At 48.2% G+C, this 18,344-nt stretch overlaps 1 protein-coding gene across 9 annotated transcripts in view; it reads left to right on the top strand.

The window, feature by feature from the left end:
- MCTP1 (multiple C2 and transmembrane domain containing 1) overlaps positions 1–18,344 on the top strand; it is a 158,742-nt gene that overhangs the window by 104,042 nt on the left and 36,356 nt on the right. For 8 of the 9 annotated variants that reach the window (XM_078612554.1, XM_078612553.1, XM_078612557.1 and 5 more), the window contains 4 exons: positions 4,274–4,416; positions 7,148–7,227; positions 8,752–8,878; positions 14,094–14,153. In XM_078612554.1, coding sequence (XP_078468680.1) covers positions 4,274–4,416; positions 7,148–7,227; positions 8,752–8,878; positions 14,094–14,153 — 410 coding nt within the window. The remainder of the gene's footprint in view (positions 1–4,273; positions 4,417–7,147; positions 7,228–8,751; positions 8,879–14,093; positions 14,154–18,344) is intronic. The other variant, XM_078612555.1, reaches the window with a different exon arrangement.

Below are 18,344 nucleotides of genomic sequence, written 5' to 3'. Positions count from 1 at the left end.
AAGAAGCGTGCTCCCGTTGTCGTGCCAGGATGAGCTCGCGTGTGGAAAGCTTTTACGGAATACGTGCCCTTGCGTGAGTGTTCTTTCTTTGTCTCATCACCAGTCTTGTTAATCTGCCCGTTTTCCGAATTGTTGTTATCCCGCGTGGATTTTTCGTCACGTGTCCGTGAAACCGTGAGCGCAATCAGGGGTGCCAAGGTGGCGGGATGTTAACTACCTCACCTGGTATACAGGAGGTCGTGGGTTATACCCCAACCCTGACGCCTGTATGTTTGGAGTTTGCGGTGTCTCTCTCCCCGTGGTCACGTGGATTTTTCTCCGGGCCCTCCGGTTTTTTCTCCACATTTAGCGGATTTGATAGGTCACTTCGTTGAGCTATATAGCTCAATGGGCCTTACCTGGTAAAATAAAAATAGTTTTAGTTTTGCCTTGACACAGCAGTGCATAGACTCAGTAGGCCCTTACCGAGTTCAAAATGTTACATAGAGGTTGCAAAGGGCATCGGTCCAAATGACTGCAGTGCTTTTTGTTTTTAGGAAAAAGATAATGGAGGTTGAGCGTTTTCCCCAGCAGTCTGGTACAGCGTGTACGGTTTATGTCTGTGTCTGTGAGCATGTAGGAGCGGTGGTGCAGCGGTTCACGCTCTGATTCAATTCCTCGCCGTGGCTAACATCAGCGGCAGATGATATCTGAACCGGTCCCAAGGCCACTTCAGTCGACTAAGCCTTGCATAAAAATCAGAACTGGGGAGATTAAGGTGGCCGAGCGTGGTGCTAGTCACCCATCACCTCGTGTGCCATGCCGGCCTTAATAGGTGCTCGCTGACAGCACTTTCTGCCCCAACAGCCTGGGTGGGGAAGGAGTTGTGGGGGATTTTTTGTCTCTGTGTGTGCATCTCATCTGGGTCCCCATGCGTGCGTGAAGGCAAACAGGCTTGGCATTCGTTGGCTGTTGTGTGATTTGTCAAAATGCGAGCCATGCGCATCTATCTCTGCGCAATGCCAAGTTGGGTTTTTTTGTCGTGACACTGTACGGTGACACAGCTGCGGACGACTGGCAGCGGGATTGCGTAAGCGGCCGCTATCCGGGCTATTCCTACAGCTTTGATGAAAGCCAAATGAATCACTGTGCGATCACCGGAATATTGCTGTACGTAAAAAAAAATAACAACAATAAATTAACACTGCCGGCCATGCAGGACGCTCCATCTTGGTAGAAACCATCACACCATCGTTTGCTTTTGGGTTTGTAATTATAAGGCGTGTGATGATGCATTGATTAATTAATAAAGATAGATTTTTCACGCGCACGATACGCACACATCGAATCACGTGAGCGAGAATCAATTATTTACGGGTTTTTGTAAATCACGGGTTTTTGTAAATCACGTGCTGGCTACAACTGGAGGCATCCTCTCTCTCTCTGCCTTCGTTTGTGCGTCCCTCAAAGGAGCCCACAGCACGCCGGACTTGGAATTCAGAGGTCGCCCGGTTCAATTCCACCTCCCGGCACTACAGTTAAAAACAATGGAGCAAGTTTCTTAAATGCCCCCCCCCCTCCCAATACTGCCTGGGACCCACCCAGCTGTATCAATGGGACACACGGCACAGCTTCATCGCTCGGTGGAGGTGGAGAGACGAATGGGTGCGCTCACTGCCTCCAAAACGTCTGGTCAGCATGGAAATGCCAGACCCAGTACAGCAGAGGTCGCAAACGGGTTTTGATTCCGTACCCGTACCCGTACCCGGCCGCACCAGGGTCGCAAATGGGTACCCGTACCCATACCCGGCCGGGTACGGGTTCCCGTTCCCTACCCGTACCCTACCCGAAATGAGTGACAAACGGTTACTCACCAGTGACTCACGGCCTACCCGTACCCGTACCCGGCCGCATCAGGGTCGCAAACGGCTACCCGTACTCGGATGGGTACGGGTAGCCGGGTATCGGGTAGGGTACGGGTATCGGGTACCCGGTTGCGACCTCTGCAGTACACGCCAGAATTCACTCAAGTGGATGCCCCTCACGCCGGCAGTGGCGCAAGCAAGGCATTGCGGGGCCCCGCCTCTATCTTTTCGTTAGCCTTTACATTTGGTCCGATGTACGGAATGAGGCGGACACAAAAGGAGAAATTATTCAATCCGGGTGGGAAAAAACCGTGAAAAACGAAAAAACAGAATCCCGAATTGAATTGTGACCCAGAATCATTCCGTTTCATCAAATCTCTGGCGTGGGTTAAATTTACACACACACATGCAATCGTACAGTAGTAATTATTAAACATGTTATCTCCCTCCGATAACTCAGGGATTGGAATGGCGCATTCGCAGCTGTGTGCCGGAGTGTCAAGTGTAATGGACCAGCGCCTCTAATTCATTGGCGCCAGTGGGCTTGAACCTGTGACCTTGAGACCACTGATCCTGTAATTGTCTTGCTGCTGCCCGGTGTCTGCCCGGGTCTGCGGTGAGGCAGAGTTACACTGCCACCTGCTGGTGATGTCTGGCATCTTACCTGTGGTCTATCGTGGCACCTGCCATTCCACACACGCACGTGGGTCGCCTCGCTCGGGCGTGCGAAACAACAGTGCGTAGATTCGCGAGTTGACAAAAATAAATTCGTAGCCTAAAGATCAATTATTTAGCGTTCACATGATACGCTAATGTCACCCTTACAGCGCGGCGATAAAGCGAGCGCCTCGCGATGGGATCGTTGCGAGTTCACATCCTGGTTGAGGGGGATGAGCGGGTGGGTTGACTCAGCTCATCACCCCCCCCATGCCCCTCCCCCCCCCCGGGTCGATAAATTGAGTGTCACTTTTTTTGTACGTGAGTCGTCAACGTTGATCGTCCTCATCATGGAATCTCCTTTGCCAGTACCAAAATATGATAATATGTTTTTCCCCTTTTTTTCTGACAACAAAACAGGTGTTAAGATGTTTAAACACCAAACTGAAACCTTTTACAAGGAATCATGTCTGCATTAACTACAATGCTTGTTGTCAGAATGCAAACAAAAAACATACTCTGATAATATATGCATTGTCCTTGAAACTGATTGGTCTACAACAGAGACAGCTTTCTTTTGAGCCTCGGCTCAATTTGTGCTAGACCAGAGGACGCCAAAAGGCGTACAGCTCAAAGACAATTCACTATCAGAGTAATGAGAGCTCGGGGTGAGCATCTACATCATGGGATCTTCTTTGTTAACATCTTAACACCTGTTTTGTGGTCAGAAAAAAGGGGAAAAACCTATTATCATTGATCGTCCTGTAGAGAGACTTGCCCCTGCCGTAGGAATGTGGAATTTCGGCCACTTGCTCAGGGGCTGTACAACGGGAGATGAGCCCCCAAATGCCTCGAATGCTTTTTTTTATGGGCATGAGAGCACTTTTGGTGCGACACACCTCGGGTTTATGCAGCACACGAACGTGACCGCATCTCGATATGGCCCGTGGAATTGCGCAAACTGGGCAGGAGCAAGTGAGACGGGGGAACGTACGAGAGGAACAATACAGAACAAAGTACGTGGCGAGACAAGGGAGATAGAATAGAAATGGAACAAACGGAGGCGGACAATGGAAGATTGATGCACACAGATAGAAAGTCCACACTTCAATGCCAGGGGTATGTTATTGTGTATCTATGTTATTGTGTAAAGTAATCCAGTGCAGCTGGTTCAAGAACCAGCAAAAGTCATTTCGTGCCACCTGCCTGACCAACTTCACCTGAGCACATGAGCAGAATGGGTCTGTTGATTTAATTTTCACATAACAAAAAACGTGTAATTATAGCTATGAATTTTGCCATTTTCGTTCCAATTGTGCTATCCGGTGTCATGTCACGAAATGAAGAAAGGTTCATTCAGAGCTCTTCTGGGGTAGTGCATGGGCTCTCTGTGGCAAAATGAACCGCAGAAGTAGATTTCATCAAACTACTTCTGAGGTGTGTTCAGGTGACTTTTCATCCACTGCTGGGGGCGCTGTACTTTCCCACAAACCCTGCTATCAAGATGTCCGTCGCTTGGGTGTCACACACAAGTGTAACATCAAATGTAATTATGCTGCTGGACATTTTCTTTGAAATGCAGTCAGTATTGACAGGTTGATACCATCAACTCTCGACACTTGAGGGTACCTGGTATAACCAAGTGCCGCCGTAACCTTGATTCCAACCCAGGCGCTCAGAGGTGGCGGATCGCCCGCTCTGACCCCCCCAAGTCACCCAGGCGACTCCGCACGTGACCTTTAACCCGCAGCCATAATGTCCCTGCGCTTTAGGGACGAGCGATCCGTACGTGAAGTTCAAGCTCGGAGGGAAGATGGTTTACAAGAGCAAGATCATCTACAAAAACCTCAACCCGGTCTGGAACGAGCCCTTCGTGCTGCTCTTGGACAACTTGAAAGAGAGGATTCACGTCAAGGTAAGGATCGCTTGCTTTTGTTGCTGCTGTTGTTGAATGTTTTGAGTGAGTGCAGTTTGCTTGCTGGCTGTTCACCCACTCTGACGCTGCCTGCATCTGACCCCTGATTAAGCCATAGCAGGTGGATTGTAGAAATTATACCGCCGGGATGCTAAGCCTGATTTCCCATCTGCTTCTCCCGGGGGACAAATGAAAATGAAAATGTCGATACCGCCGTGTACTTCACTTCGTAAGAAAATTATCTTGGTGATGCTGCTGCTACTGCAGCTGGGGCCACGTTGGCAGTGGCGCACGAACACAGTTAACAACAACAAAAACTACAAGGACACATTCGTCAATCACAAGGCTGTGGCCTAAAAATTTCAAATTTAACAGGTGGGACATTTCAGGCAATGGCCATTTTTTCCCACAGCGCGTGGAGAAAAGGACCATTGTCCAACATTTTAACTAAACAAATTTCTTTTTTTTACCAGGTAAGGCCCACTGAGCTATATGAAAGCTCAAGAAAGTGGCTTACCATGTGTAAATTCATAGCAATCAAATACTCTAAACGCACGTTGATTCTAAATGTGGATGGAAAAACCGGAGGACCCGGAGAAAAATCAACGCAACCACGGGGAGAGAGAGACATGCAAACTCCAAATATACAAGTGTCAGGGTCGCGATTGAACTCACAAACTCCTGCATACTAGGCGAGGGAGTTAACATCTCGCCACCGTGGCGCTCATCTCTCTGTCAGTGGCTCTTCGTGTGTTGGTGCTGGAAGCAAACGTTCAGCTGAAGGGGCCTCCGATTGCCAGGTTTAGTTCCAGGGGAAGCGGCCAAAGTGACCGTTGGATGTGGGGTAAATGTTAAATCGGGGAGCGACGATTGTGAATTATCACCAAATGGGGATTCTTTTTGGGAGTTTTAAAAACGAGATGTTAGATGCAGAATCATGTGGCAATGTTTCAGTAGTGGGGTTTCACTGTAACTTAACATAAGCCATAATCTCTCCACTGTTCACTTGGGGGGGGGGGGGGGTGGGTGGGAGGTGGGGCCTCATCCACCAGTGGATTGATCAGGGTGCATGAGTAGCAGCTGTGCACAATGGCAGAGAAAATGGAACAGAATCTGAAATGCGGCGCTGTGCAGTCTGGCCACGTGCAATCTGGACAAGGACACCCAGGGGCCGAGTGGGGCCCTGTCTGGGCGATCACCGTTCTGAGCCCCGTCACCTTGAAGCAGCCCCCCTCCTGTGATTTACCGCGCTGCCTTTTTATTGATCAATGCATACCCCCTCCAAAAATAATGAAGATGCATTTTTGATATTATGTTTGCGTTGAGTGTATGCTGAGGAAAATCAATCCGAAAGTTGCGCTGTGCGTGCGCGCGGCAGTGCTGTAAATTCTACACCAATGTTTCTTTCTAAGAATGTATAGATTTTTTTGGTGAGGGTTTTAAACGATTTCCTACATCTTACCGATGTTAAATTATCGTCGGGTAATCTGAAGGACGATTTTGATGAGGGCACTTTTCAGTCCCGCCAGTGTTCATTTGTTTCTGTTCATAGTCCGTCACGGATTACACGCCCCGCTAAGCACGGTGCTGACATTGGCGATACTGTTGCTACCTTTACGACGGGTCAGTCCTGACCTTTGTGGGCAGGTGAAGGCCTTCGCGTGGAGTGAAAGCGATGTAGGCGCCAGACAATTCGTGGACCCTGACAACGGCAGACATCAGTAGACCGGAAAAGCTTCGAGCTGTGGGTTGTGGTACCGTATTATGATGGAGAAAGAGTAAATGAGGAAGTTATAGTTGAGGTTTAGGAGGAGAGAAGTCTGATTCGATGGGTCCAGAAGAGGCTGAAGATGTGGGATTGGGCACATGCTCACAGGTGAGAGCTGGATGAAGTTCTGGAAGGAAGGACATTGCCCAAAACGTCGAGGACTTACGAACATTCCACTTCAGAACTTTCAGAGATACGAACAACCCTGCCCGTATGTCCAGTTGCCTGATCGGACCGAGAGTCGTAAGTTCAACCCCAGTGCAATAGATGGCGGTGGTGGTATCTACATCTACAGAACGTGAAGAACCAGTGGCATCTACATCTACAGAAGATTATACAGCTTTTAAAGCCATTCCCCGTGTTTAGTGTACATGCCCTACAACATGTTTGGAATCGACAGGAGTGAACTTGAACTTACGAACAAATCGACTTACGAACAGACTTCTGGAACCTAACACGTTCGTAAGTAGAGGAGTCCCTGTAATATACTTTTCTTTTTAAAGCCGCACAAGTGTTAGTGACGAATGCGTTGAGTTGTTTTTTTGTTATTTGTTCTTGTGCACCACTGCCAACGTAATGTCACCAAATAATTTGAAGGAATGAAGGGAGGGAGGGAGAGAGGGAAGAAGAGGCGAGATGTCATGCAGTGAAACGAAAGAGAAGCTCAAGATGGGACAGGATGGAGGGAGGAGTTTGAAGCGAGGTTCTGTCATTCATTGAGCAGAGGACTGCAGACAAAACCTAATAATTAATGTGACGACCTTTGATGGGGAGAATTTTCTGGGATTTAGCAAGGAGGAGGAGGAGGCGGCAGTGGCGTGGTGATCGTCTGAATTCCCAGGTGGACATCTGCGAAAAAGAGCTACATCATCAGATTTCTCCAGGACAAGTAAAAATTCTGAGATTCTTCTGAGATTCTGAATTGTCCACCTCTGTGCTGTCGTGTCTCCCATTCCTCCGCAGGTGTTTGACCATGACATCGGGATCCCTGATGACTTCATGGGCTCAGCTTATCTTGACCTTGAGTATCTCACCATCGGCAGGTGATGATTATTTTCTGTTAATCACCAACTATGGGGGGGAGAGGGGGGCTTCATCCACCAGTTGAACCGATAAGGGTCAGTGCGGAAGATTGGTCAACTGGGACCCAGAACAGTTTCAGATATCACTCGCCACTTGGCCGTAATTGACCACGCTGAATTTCCACCATTGTCCTTGACCCAAATGGTGGAAATTCCACATTTCTAGGACGAAACCATCCATAGGACAATGACTGTTGACCTCCGCACGGAGCGGTACTCATTTGATCGACTCCGCACGGATGGTGGAATAAATCACGGGCTCGCAAACCTGCGGCTCCGGAGCCGCGTGCGGCTCTTTAAGGAGCTGCTGCTTCGTGACGCGCTATTTATTAATGACCACCACCATCTGGTATTCACATGCATTGCGGCTTTTGGCATATTGAGTTTTTTTTTTACCGAATTTGATAAAAAAATGTCTCTTCTTGTTATTTTGGTTTGCCGACCCCGGGACCAAGTGAACTCCCAAAGAAGGACTTGAGCTCGGCTGTGAGCGATCGCTCGCTCTGCCACTCAGCCAACCTTGCAGGTTCTTTGTTGGCGCCACCGTTTAATTCGTGCGAGAGGACGGTGCTTGGTGTCCGCTGCCTCCCACGGCGGTGGCCAGGGGTGGGGGCCGGGGGGATTATGAAGTGGATTAGCGCCGTGGCGCCGTGGAGGTTTTTGCCGTGGCGGATTTACGAGTTGGATTTACGTGGCCGCTGGGTTCTTTTCCTGATGCAATCTGCCGCTGCTGCTGCTGCGAGTGTCTGTGCGTCACAGCGGTGGCTCGCCATTTATGGCCAGTGGGGCCGGACTAGCCGGTGGGGCTAGTTTGGCCAGTGGCGCCGGAAAGAGCCGCAGGGACTGGTGGGGCCAGGGAGGCACAGGGGTTGGTTGGGGCCGGAGGGGCCATAGGGGCCGGAGGGGCCATAGGGGCCGGTGGGGCTATTGGGGCTGGGCTCCACTTATTAATTGTTCATTACAAATATGTTAAGCTGCAAAAGAGTCAACGTCTTGCACCAAACAAAGCACGGTTTTGCAAAGGTGGCTTTTTGTAACTGAAAGCGATCGGCTTTCTGAGTAGCTGCTGGCAAACAACGGGCTCACGAAAGCAGCAGGCACTGCCCTCGACAAAAACAGAGTCATTTTTAGGGGTGAGACGCGGGGCAACCTCGGAGCCCTCCATTTGCCGTGCCATGCTGCGCGTGCCCTCGTGAGTTGTCGTGTTCTCCTGACCCATAAGAAGGCTCCGGACAGTAAGACGCACCCAAAATAAGTTAAACAAAATCAGGTGGTACATACGCACTTGGCCGACTATAAGACGCACCACCAACTTTTGCGTTAACATACAAGGGGATTAAGTGTATCCCATAATCCGGAGACCATGGGGACTACACTTGCTCCCCCTCCCCTCCTCCTTACCCCACTTCCCCACCACTCACCGTGGGCCTCTGTGCCCCACCGATACACCAACACCCCCCCTTCACCACTCCTGCGTCCACGCAGCACGGTGGAGGTGAGGCTGAAGCTGGAGGACGATCGCAGTGCGGAGGACGACATGGGGGTGATCATCCTGGACGCCACGCTCACCCACAGGGAGCTGGAGAGCAGGGACAACACCCTCGGCGTGCCGGTACGAGAGCACCCCCCTCAACCCCCCTCCCCCGCTGCATGACGCGCAAGCGCCGTGAGTGATACGCAGTTGATAGCCTGCTCAAGCCTAAGTAGTTTACTTAGATTAACACGTAGGCTTTCGCGACCAAAATCATGCATAATAGAGTTTTTTGGGGGTTAGATCGCGTAAATATGTAAATGTGTCGTTAAAACCCGCCACCACCCGACACAGCCAACTAGTAAGGGTTGTCACGTAAACAGAACGTGGCCAATTCGTCACTAGTACAGCACTACACCGGTGTGTTGGAGAGCCATGCCACAACATTTGCAAGTTTACGTTTGTAGACTGGAAACGGGAAGGCTTCTTCGCAATTCTGCTAAATCGCTCGATGAAGCTGGTTGTAATCGCCAGCCAAACGGCGTACTCCAAGTGTAAGTCTTGTGGGTTAACTCTCCAACACAGACCGTTGTGCTCAAATAGTAACTAATCGTCACATTTCGCTAACGTGATAAACCTTAATAATTGACCGTGTCGGGTGGTTGCGGGTTAACGACACATTTATATTTGCGCGATCTAACCCAAAAACAACCGAAATTATGGATGTGTGTAATGTGTTCGTGTGGGCCCTCTCCAGCCACTAGAGACCGCTACAGTGGTTAAAAACGATATTTGATTTTGGAATCGAATTGTCACGATCTTGACTCGCGATAATTCATGGAATTGTGAAGGGGACGAATCATCGTGCGAGCGAGTTACATTGCAGTGATTGTCAGCGCCTCGAGTGGCTGCAGGGATGACAAACAGATTAAAGCACTTTCAACAACGACAAAAATATAATCGTTTACAGCTGATAATTGTTTTTTTACCCTTTTATCTGGCAACAAAACTGACACCTTTTTTACAAGGAGTCATGTTTGCATTGACCACAATACCTGCAGTCGAAATGCAAAAAAAAAACTCAAGGACAGTGCATGCATTATCAGAGTTATGTTTTTTTTGCATTTCGACTACAGGTATTGTGGTCAATGCAAACATGACTCCTTGTAAAAAAAGGTGTCAGTTTTGTTGCCAGATAAAAGGGTAAAAAAAACTATTATCATATTTTGCTACTGGCAAATCAGGTTCCAATGGTCGTTTACAGCTGTCAATCCATTCCTGGATGACGGCCTGCCCATGCCTTGTCGGCCATGGGTGTTGTTTTGACCATACTTCACCACGCCGGTCATTGCGGATTGGCGAAGGGGGATGCCCAGAAGTGGTTCGGATATTGCTCGCCACTGATGCTAGCCGTGGCGAGATACTGAATCCAGATCGCCGAGTTCATAGCATTAACCACTGCTCCATCACTTCCGATTACGTGTAATGTTATAAAGTATCGAATGGCCTTGATTCTTATTCACGCAATTTGTTTGCGTGCAGCGTGAGCTTAAGTTTGAATGTCAACCGATGGGTTCGATGCATCGTAACATCATTCTACTCTCATACCAGACCACGGCAGAGCTGCGTGGTGGCCAGCGCAGGGCAGTGTACCACAATCCATAGTTGTACTGTGTTCATATGCTCCCCTCCTTCGCCAGCCAGTACTGACCAGCGTGGTGAAGTATGATCAAATAAACCCCCGTGACCCGCGTGGCACGCGGAGGGCCTCATCCAGAGGCGGACTGACAAAAAAATGTCATGCTCATACGCATCCCGCACGGCTCCGTACAGCACAGCGACACATTCGCCAACACGACACCATGACTAAACTGGATGCAGTGGCTAACATTACGATTACCGTAATTATAATCATCATCATGATGATAACTGAGTACATTTGGTATTCATGCCGTTCTGATAGCGCAACGCTGTCATGCTGTGTTCTACTTAGTCAGCTGTAGTTTCACGTGGGGGGGGGGGTGGGCGGGGGCGGTAGGGAAGGGGCATGCTGCTATGTGTAAACCCCAACTGAGTAACTTGGAGGTAGTTTTCAAATCAGGAAAATTGACACCGGCACACAACCATAGCCCTCGCTCCTTCACGCCCACTGTTGAGCAGACGGACGGCGCGTACACGAGTATTTTTATGGTTAAATGCGCAGGCGGTAATAGCCGGGGCTGCCCGCCAGGTTCGAACCACGCTGCTGCCCGGCCCCGTCGCTGCCCACCGGTATACGCGCTTCACCATCGTACGCTGCGGCCATTTCACCCAAGTTTCACGCGATCTCTCTCTGTCGTCCCGTTGGGATTGAGTTTACCGCTGCGGCATAGGTATTGCCGTCCACGTGCGTGTGTGCGTGCGTGCAGATGCATGAGCTCCAGTCCGTTTGTGGCAGTCCGGGTTTTCCAGAAGGCACGTAATGTAGTGCCGATTGATTTTGTGTCAACCAAGGCAGTCTGCGTTTTTGTGCTGAACTGTTGACCCTAGTGGTTTGGAAAACCCCGGATGGTAAAAAAAAAACCCTTCTCTGTCCATATAGAGTATATATACACACACACACATATATATTTATACACAGGGTGATTCATCATTTATAAATACCCCACTAAAAATACTCTTAATAGGGGCAAATTATAGAGAAATCAATGTTGGAACACCGTTAGCATATCTGGGTAGGAGCACAAAGTGCCCGATAGAATTCAGAATAAGCAGTCAGGCTGATTGATAATCCGGCACGCGCTGATTGACTCCGCTTACTCGCCCGCTCACTCGCTCACCGGCAGTCAGTCGCCTCCTCATCACTCTTCAATTCCTACTGCCGTGGTCACTGGTGCCATGAACTTTGTTTGATGATTTCTCCTCGCATGGTGAGGACTCGGTCTGCGAGGCTGACCGTTTCATCTCATCCACCACACTGTGTTCAACCACCACCACCATCACCCACACCCACCCACTCACTCACCCACCGACTCACCACTCACTCACTCACCCAACCACTCACTCATTCACTCACCCAACCACTCGCTCGCTCACTCACTGACTCACCCACTCACCACACTGCAGGTCACAACGCCTTTCATTCCACTCCCCCCACTCGTACTGCTCCTCTGCAGAGTTCTCTCTCCCATCTTCATCGTCTCTTTACGCACCCCCAGAGCCGGCCCTAGACCTTTGGGGGCCCTAAGCAAAATTTGGTTGGAGGCCCCTTTGATGTATGATTTTTTTTAAATCCTTTATATTAAGTTCGCTTGCTTGCTTACGATCGTGCAAATCTTTCGGTCGTTTTTTAACCCACTTCCCGTGATCCAATCGAGCTGACATTTTCCACACAGACTCATTGTGCGTGACAATTAATGTTCGTGAAATTTTTTTTCCAAAATTTTACACTTTTCAGGACAAAAATATTATATTTATTTACCAATTGCTTAATGGTGGCAGGCAATCATCTGACCCATAGGTGGCAGCCATCTCAAGCCAGAGGACGAGAGGACTCTAGCCGCCACGCATATAAAGGATTTAGAGTGAAAAACTTAGTTTTTACGGGTTATACTTGTCACCCACGAGCTCGCAGTGACTCTAGGGGGCCCTCTGCTGGCCACGGGGCCCTTTGCAATTGCAAGGGTCGCTTAGTGGCTGGGCCGGCTCTGCGCACCCCCCCCCCCCCAAGCTCTTACCATAATACACGTGTTGCAGTGCTGTCTTTAGCCCCTGGGGCCTTTGCTCAGCAACTGCGAGTGGAAAAAATAAATATATATACAATTGAAAGTCTCTACACGTCCCCGACCAATCTCAACACACGCGTTAAATAATTTACCCCTCTCCTCTCCAAAAAGATTTTGAGCCATTTTTTTCACAATATTCAATCAGCCGTCGTGAATAAAGAGGGGGATTAGAAATCAGTGTGGTATCTATAAATGGATCACCTTGTGTGTGTGTGTATGCATGTCAAGAGCAGTTAATACAATTTTGAGAATGCGATTTTTAAACTGTTGATAGCACAAGCAAAAGCTCATTCTCTATCGGCGTCATGCATGATGTCAAATCACATACATGCTGCACTCTCGGATTATAACGGATGAAATTTGAGGCTTTGAAATGGGGCCAGCATCAAGAAGGCCGGGAAGCGAACTTCCTGGGTTCGAATGCAGGTTTTGAGCCGCCCGTGATTGCATTTGATTCTCAAGTGCATTGAAGTGTTGGTCTCAGCCCGGTGAGCTTTAACTGCACTAAGGAAAAAAAAACATCTATTTACGTAAAATTTTATTCTGCAATCATTTAATTCCAACTCTGACAATTAAAACAAAATATTGGTTTGACCGTCGCGTGATGACAATTTTATTTGCAGCAGGCAATGTGGGAAAACGCGGACGCCCCCCTCCGAGTGTGTGTGGGTAATAATGTCACTTGAAGGGTCTCAGAAGCAGTTCAGCGATGTCTCCTTCCGTGGACCGTTTTCCATCACGGGCGGCGATGACTGGACAGCAACTTTGTCTCATGATCTGGCACCGATAGCGCAATTGGTATCACGAGATAGCACGTAAAAAGAATGAGATCAACATGAACGTCTGTGCCACGATTTAAATATTCCATTCTCAACGCGTTTGGACCGCTCTTCGTGTGTGCTGCATATCACGTTTATTTCCATTGTGTTTAACCTTACATTGCATTTGTGTTTGAATGTTTTGCTTTTACTAACTGCCTGTAATAGTCCATGGGTCCACGCGAGATATTCCGCTTATTGGTACCGACGGATGTGGCAAAACTTGTTTTCCCCCCCAAATTTAAAACATTTGAAAATGCTATTGCCTAATTCAACCTCATTGGCCATATAGATAAATCGGATCCTTCACCAACCCGCACTGACTCAGTGTGGCGAAGTATGACCAACACGGCGTGTGGAGGCTTTGATCTGAAAAGATGGATTAAAATATTGCCATAATTTACAATCATTAAGTAAATCGGCACCGCTGAAGTTTTACCTTGGGGGCGCTGGTACAGCGGTTGGCGCGCTGCGCTATGAACCTGGCGACCCTGCGTTCAATTCCCTTGGATATCCGAACCAGTTCAGGCCTTCTCCGCCCTCTACCAACCCACACTGACCAGCGTGGTGAAGTACGGTCAAACGAGCCCCACCAGTGATACGGCGCGTGGGGGGCTTCCATGCCGCAGATTGGAGGCCTTCGGTGGCTGTGAATTGTAATACCGAGCCGTCTGAAAGCTTTGCCACATCGGGCGCTAGCTAGGGAACCAGCTGTGGCCCATGGGCTATGTGTCCCAGTGTCGTACTCATCCTCACTGTGCTTGCTGTGTCAAGTCGTGCGAATGCGCCCCCAACTCTCCCGGCAAGACAAGACGACGCTGGCGTTCCAACAAGGTAAACATGAGGACTTGGAGCGCGTAACGAACGCCTCGGCGACTCGGAGCGCCTTGCATCACGTCTCAATCGTGCCAACTATAATGCCCAGCCTGTGTTTTGGCCTAGAGGGGGAGCCCTTGGAGGCAGCCGTCCCTGTGCAGCAATCGGTGAACCCGTTAGTCTGCCAGTAGGTGGCGATGTTTGGTTTGTTGGGTATATTTTGTTGGCATGGTTAAAAACACATTTGGGCAATTGGTGCACCTTTTCAATGGGGATCTGGTTACGTAAACATAAAACATTATAAAAACATTGCAAAAACATACAAAAAACATACAAAAAAATAGAAAAATCCTACAAAAAACTGACAAAAGCATGCACAAAAGCATACAAAAACATACGAAACATTAAAAAGCATGCAAAACCCATATTAAACATACAAAAACATGAAAAGACATGCATCCAAAATAAACTGCACATGGTCAAGTTCCGAATGGCAAAGCCGTGCATCAACATCACCGTGCCACCGAAACGCAACGACGCTCGTCAAACGCCATCGTGAGGTTTTTTTTTTTTCTCCCAAAGAAGTCATTTGCCATTTTTTACCTTTAATATTTTCAAGGTTTGGCGCCTTGACACGGGCACGCTCCACTGTTTCACACGCGCGGCGTTCGCTCGACTCGAGCGCCATCAGTGCCGCACAGGTCGCAACTGCAGCCATTGTCACGTGCAGCAGCAACAGCAGTAGCAGCACCACGGGCAGCAATCCCTTCGTGGCCAGGAGATTGAATCCCTTGTGATTCGTAAACAAAAAAAGACATTTAGGATCAGATCGCTAAATTAAAATGCGTGTCGTAAGCCCCCTCCTCCACCTGACACAGCCAATTCATAAAGTTAATATATTAAAAAATAAAAATAAAATTAATAGAAGTAATAATAGAAATAAAATCATAAGTCACAATTTATTTTAGATTTATTATTTTATTTCCATTATTACTTCTATTATTTTAATTTTTTACCTATGTGACTTTACCGAAAAAACCTAAGAGTATGAATCCTTGCAGTCACGAAAGCTTCAAATCTAGATTTAATATATTAATTATTGATCATTATTAATAATGAACAATTAATACAGTTATCAATAAAGTTATGAACTTATTAATAATCAATAAAGTCATACATTTTTTTATAAAGTTATTATTTTATTAACAATTGATAAAGTTGTCACACGAATAACAAATTGTGTGCTGATAGTTGCAACCCGCATGATCAGGCAAGCTTCCAGAAATCAGAAAAATGTCTTCTTGGGAATCCCTAAGTGAATGTAAACTGCAGATAAACTCTGTTATCTGTGACTCCTCTTAGCCACCGATTCGTTCTGATATCCGCAACGGCCCACTTTTTCACGGTCACACATTGCCTTCCTAGTATCTCACCATATTGCAGGAACGAGTGGACTACTATCGGCAAATCCCGAGTCTTAGTCGCGATCCTCACACACGCGGAGTGGCAATCGCACGGATAACCACGCGGGCGATAGAGACCCTCAAAGTTTGACGCCCGCACAATCAGAGGAACTCCCCTGTGTGCGGCCGCCCCCCCCCCAGTGGCGATTTTGATTTCAAAAGGGCGCCTTGCTGATGCGTCGGGGCGTTTCGGACTACTTTACATCTCAACTCAACACATTTAACAGAAGGGAACCCCCCCCAGCTGTCCCTATGGGCACACAAGAGAAACTCAGCACCTGGCCTGCAAACGGGCATCAGCCTGCCACTAGTTGGGCCGGCGGGGGGGGGGGATGATTGCTTCGTATGAGTACTCTTCAGACTGTGGTTACAGCTGCACGGTGTTCATAACGCTGCAGCCAAACACCTCTCTCTCTCTCTGTTGTGTTTCATTTTCCTGTCGCTTTGCTACTAACGCAGCCGCTGCCCGGTGCTCGTAATCATCTCTGCCTGTGCTTGATCCCATCGAATCATTTCACGCTGCCAGCAATCTCTCTGGACGGTGACGACACCGCCGCTCGCTCGCCCGCTTTTTCTGTACTCGTCTGGATTCTGACCGTAGATGGCTGGGATGGTCTTTAGGGAGCAAAATCATCTTAAGCCGACTCTTCAAAGACAGCCCGTCGCCCTGCGGCTGTGGTTTTATGTGAGGCTCAGTGACAGTGTTTTGGGAATTGGGATATCAAAATGCGCACCCCCCCCCCACCTTCATATTTCAGTCCACCCCCACCACAATTTTGCGAATGGCATCACGGGACGAAGGGTGCCCGTCCACAACTCTCGCTCGCAGATCGGCGCAAATCCTCCACCACGGGCAACGGCCTACGGAAGCAGAGATTACAGAGCTACCTCCAGAAGACGGTCTAGAAGCGTTTCCCAAGGGAGGGGAGAGGGGGAGAGGGGGGAGGGTGGTCCCGAAATGTCAAATTGTATTTTTATATAGGGCCCTACAATAATAATAAATAAAACCACGTTCAATGTCTTTTCTTTGGTAAGTATAAATAAATAGCACGTGTCTCGGTCTCAAGGAGGTGCTGATGACTTACATTGCCCCTTAGATCTTGCTACTGGCTATCCCTTGAGATCCCTTCAAATGGTCTACAGTCCACGCACGGTAGAGGGCAGCACTTCGCACACCCTGCAGACGACATTTGAGGTTTGTCGCAGGATAGGCAATCCGATATTTAATTCTCAGAGCTGGGATTTATAAACTCCAGAGCCCATATTTTACGTAATGTTTTTTTTTTTCGTACATTCATTGGTGACCGTGCTACTTACTACACTTGAGCGACCAGGTTGAGCACGAAACCTGGGTTCGAACCCTGGACATCAACGGGTGCTGGCTCAGAGCTTTGACCTGCGGGTTCCAAGCCGCCCGGCCACCTCAATGGCATCACATTTATAACGACTCGTAACTTAATATTCTGTTTCAGATAACGCGACTAACGCCAGCGTGACACATTGTTGAGATTGATTCATTAAAGGTTGAATTGTAATATCAACTGAAAGGGCAAAGCAACCCGATGAAGAGACAGCTCTTACCTTTCGATTTAAAGCTTTCGTGACTGCAGGGATTCATCTTCTTGGTTCTTTCGGTAAAGTCACGTAGAAGGGAAACAATAAAATAATAAAAATAAAAACATAAAATTCTCACGACGTTTCGACCACAACGGGGCTGTCTTTCCCGACAGCCCTGTTCTTCACCTGAGGACGGCTGCTTGCGTTGTGGCCGAAACGTCGTGAGAGTTGTATTTTATTATGTTTTATTATTTTATTATTTCCCTTCTACGTGACTTTACCGAAAGAACCAAGAAGAGGAGGTCTTACCTTGTAGCTGCAACAGCTACGCTATGCCTCCTGGCCTGTGTAACATCAGTTTAAAGCTTCAGCAATGAGCAAAAAGGCTTTAATTTCACTTTAATGTTGACAATGCAATATGATTTTACGGAGCAATCCCACAATTTAGAATGCACTGTTCGGATTGTTTAACGATGGTCAACGACTTTGGTATCGAGCGGAGGGCTGGGATTTACGATGCTCACACAGGAGATAGTCACTGAGCCTTGCATGCCCCATTGAGCAGGAACCTACTCTTGAAAAGGATTAATACTGGATCGACTTTCATATATATAACAAAGTACACCTTGATTACAGCTATATTAATGCATCTAAATCCGTCTTCTTCTACTGCTATGCACTGTTGCCAACTTTGCGGTTTCATTGCTAGATATGTAGCGACTGTTTTGAGTTTCTCTCGCGACATCATCTTTGTCGAAGCGACTATCGACTATTAACTTCTCGGTGGCGAGAAGTTAACAACCTCGCCTGGTATACAGGAGGTCGTGGTTTCGATTCCGACCCTGATGCCTGCTGTAGATTTGGAGTTTGCACGTTCTCCCCGTGGTCGCGTGGATTTTTCTCCGGATCTTCCGGTTTTCCCCTCCACATTTAGATTCAACACGCGTTTAGAGTATTTGGCTGCTATACATTTCCACGTGATAAGCCGTGGCCAGTTCACTTCTAACAAGGAGCTATATGTAGCTCAGTGGGCCTTACTTGGTCAAATAAAAAATAGTTTATAGTTTAATTTCAGATACTATGTAACTTGTCTCGTGAGAGTATTAACAACCTTAGAAGGTCTACCCGGCAACATGTGGTGAGCATTTGAGGTTCAATTGGTTACCCCCCCCCCCACCACCGCCGCCTT

This window comes from Lampetra planeri, chromosome 39, assembly GCF_965212315.1.
Source record: "Lampetra planeri chromosome 39, kcLamPlan1.2.h2, whole genome shotgun sequence".
Classification (NCBI taxonomy): Eukaryota; Metazoa; Chordata; class Hyperoartia; order Petromyzontiformes; family Petromyzontidae; genus Lampetra; species Lampetra planeri.
Note: the sequence above shows the minus strand (reverse complement) of the source record. Positions and strands in the feature narration are given on the sequence as shown.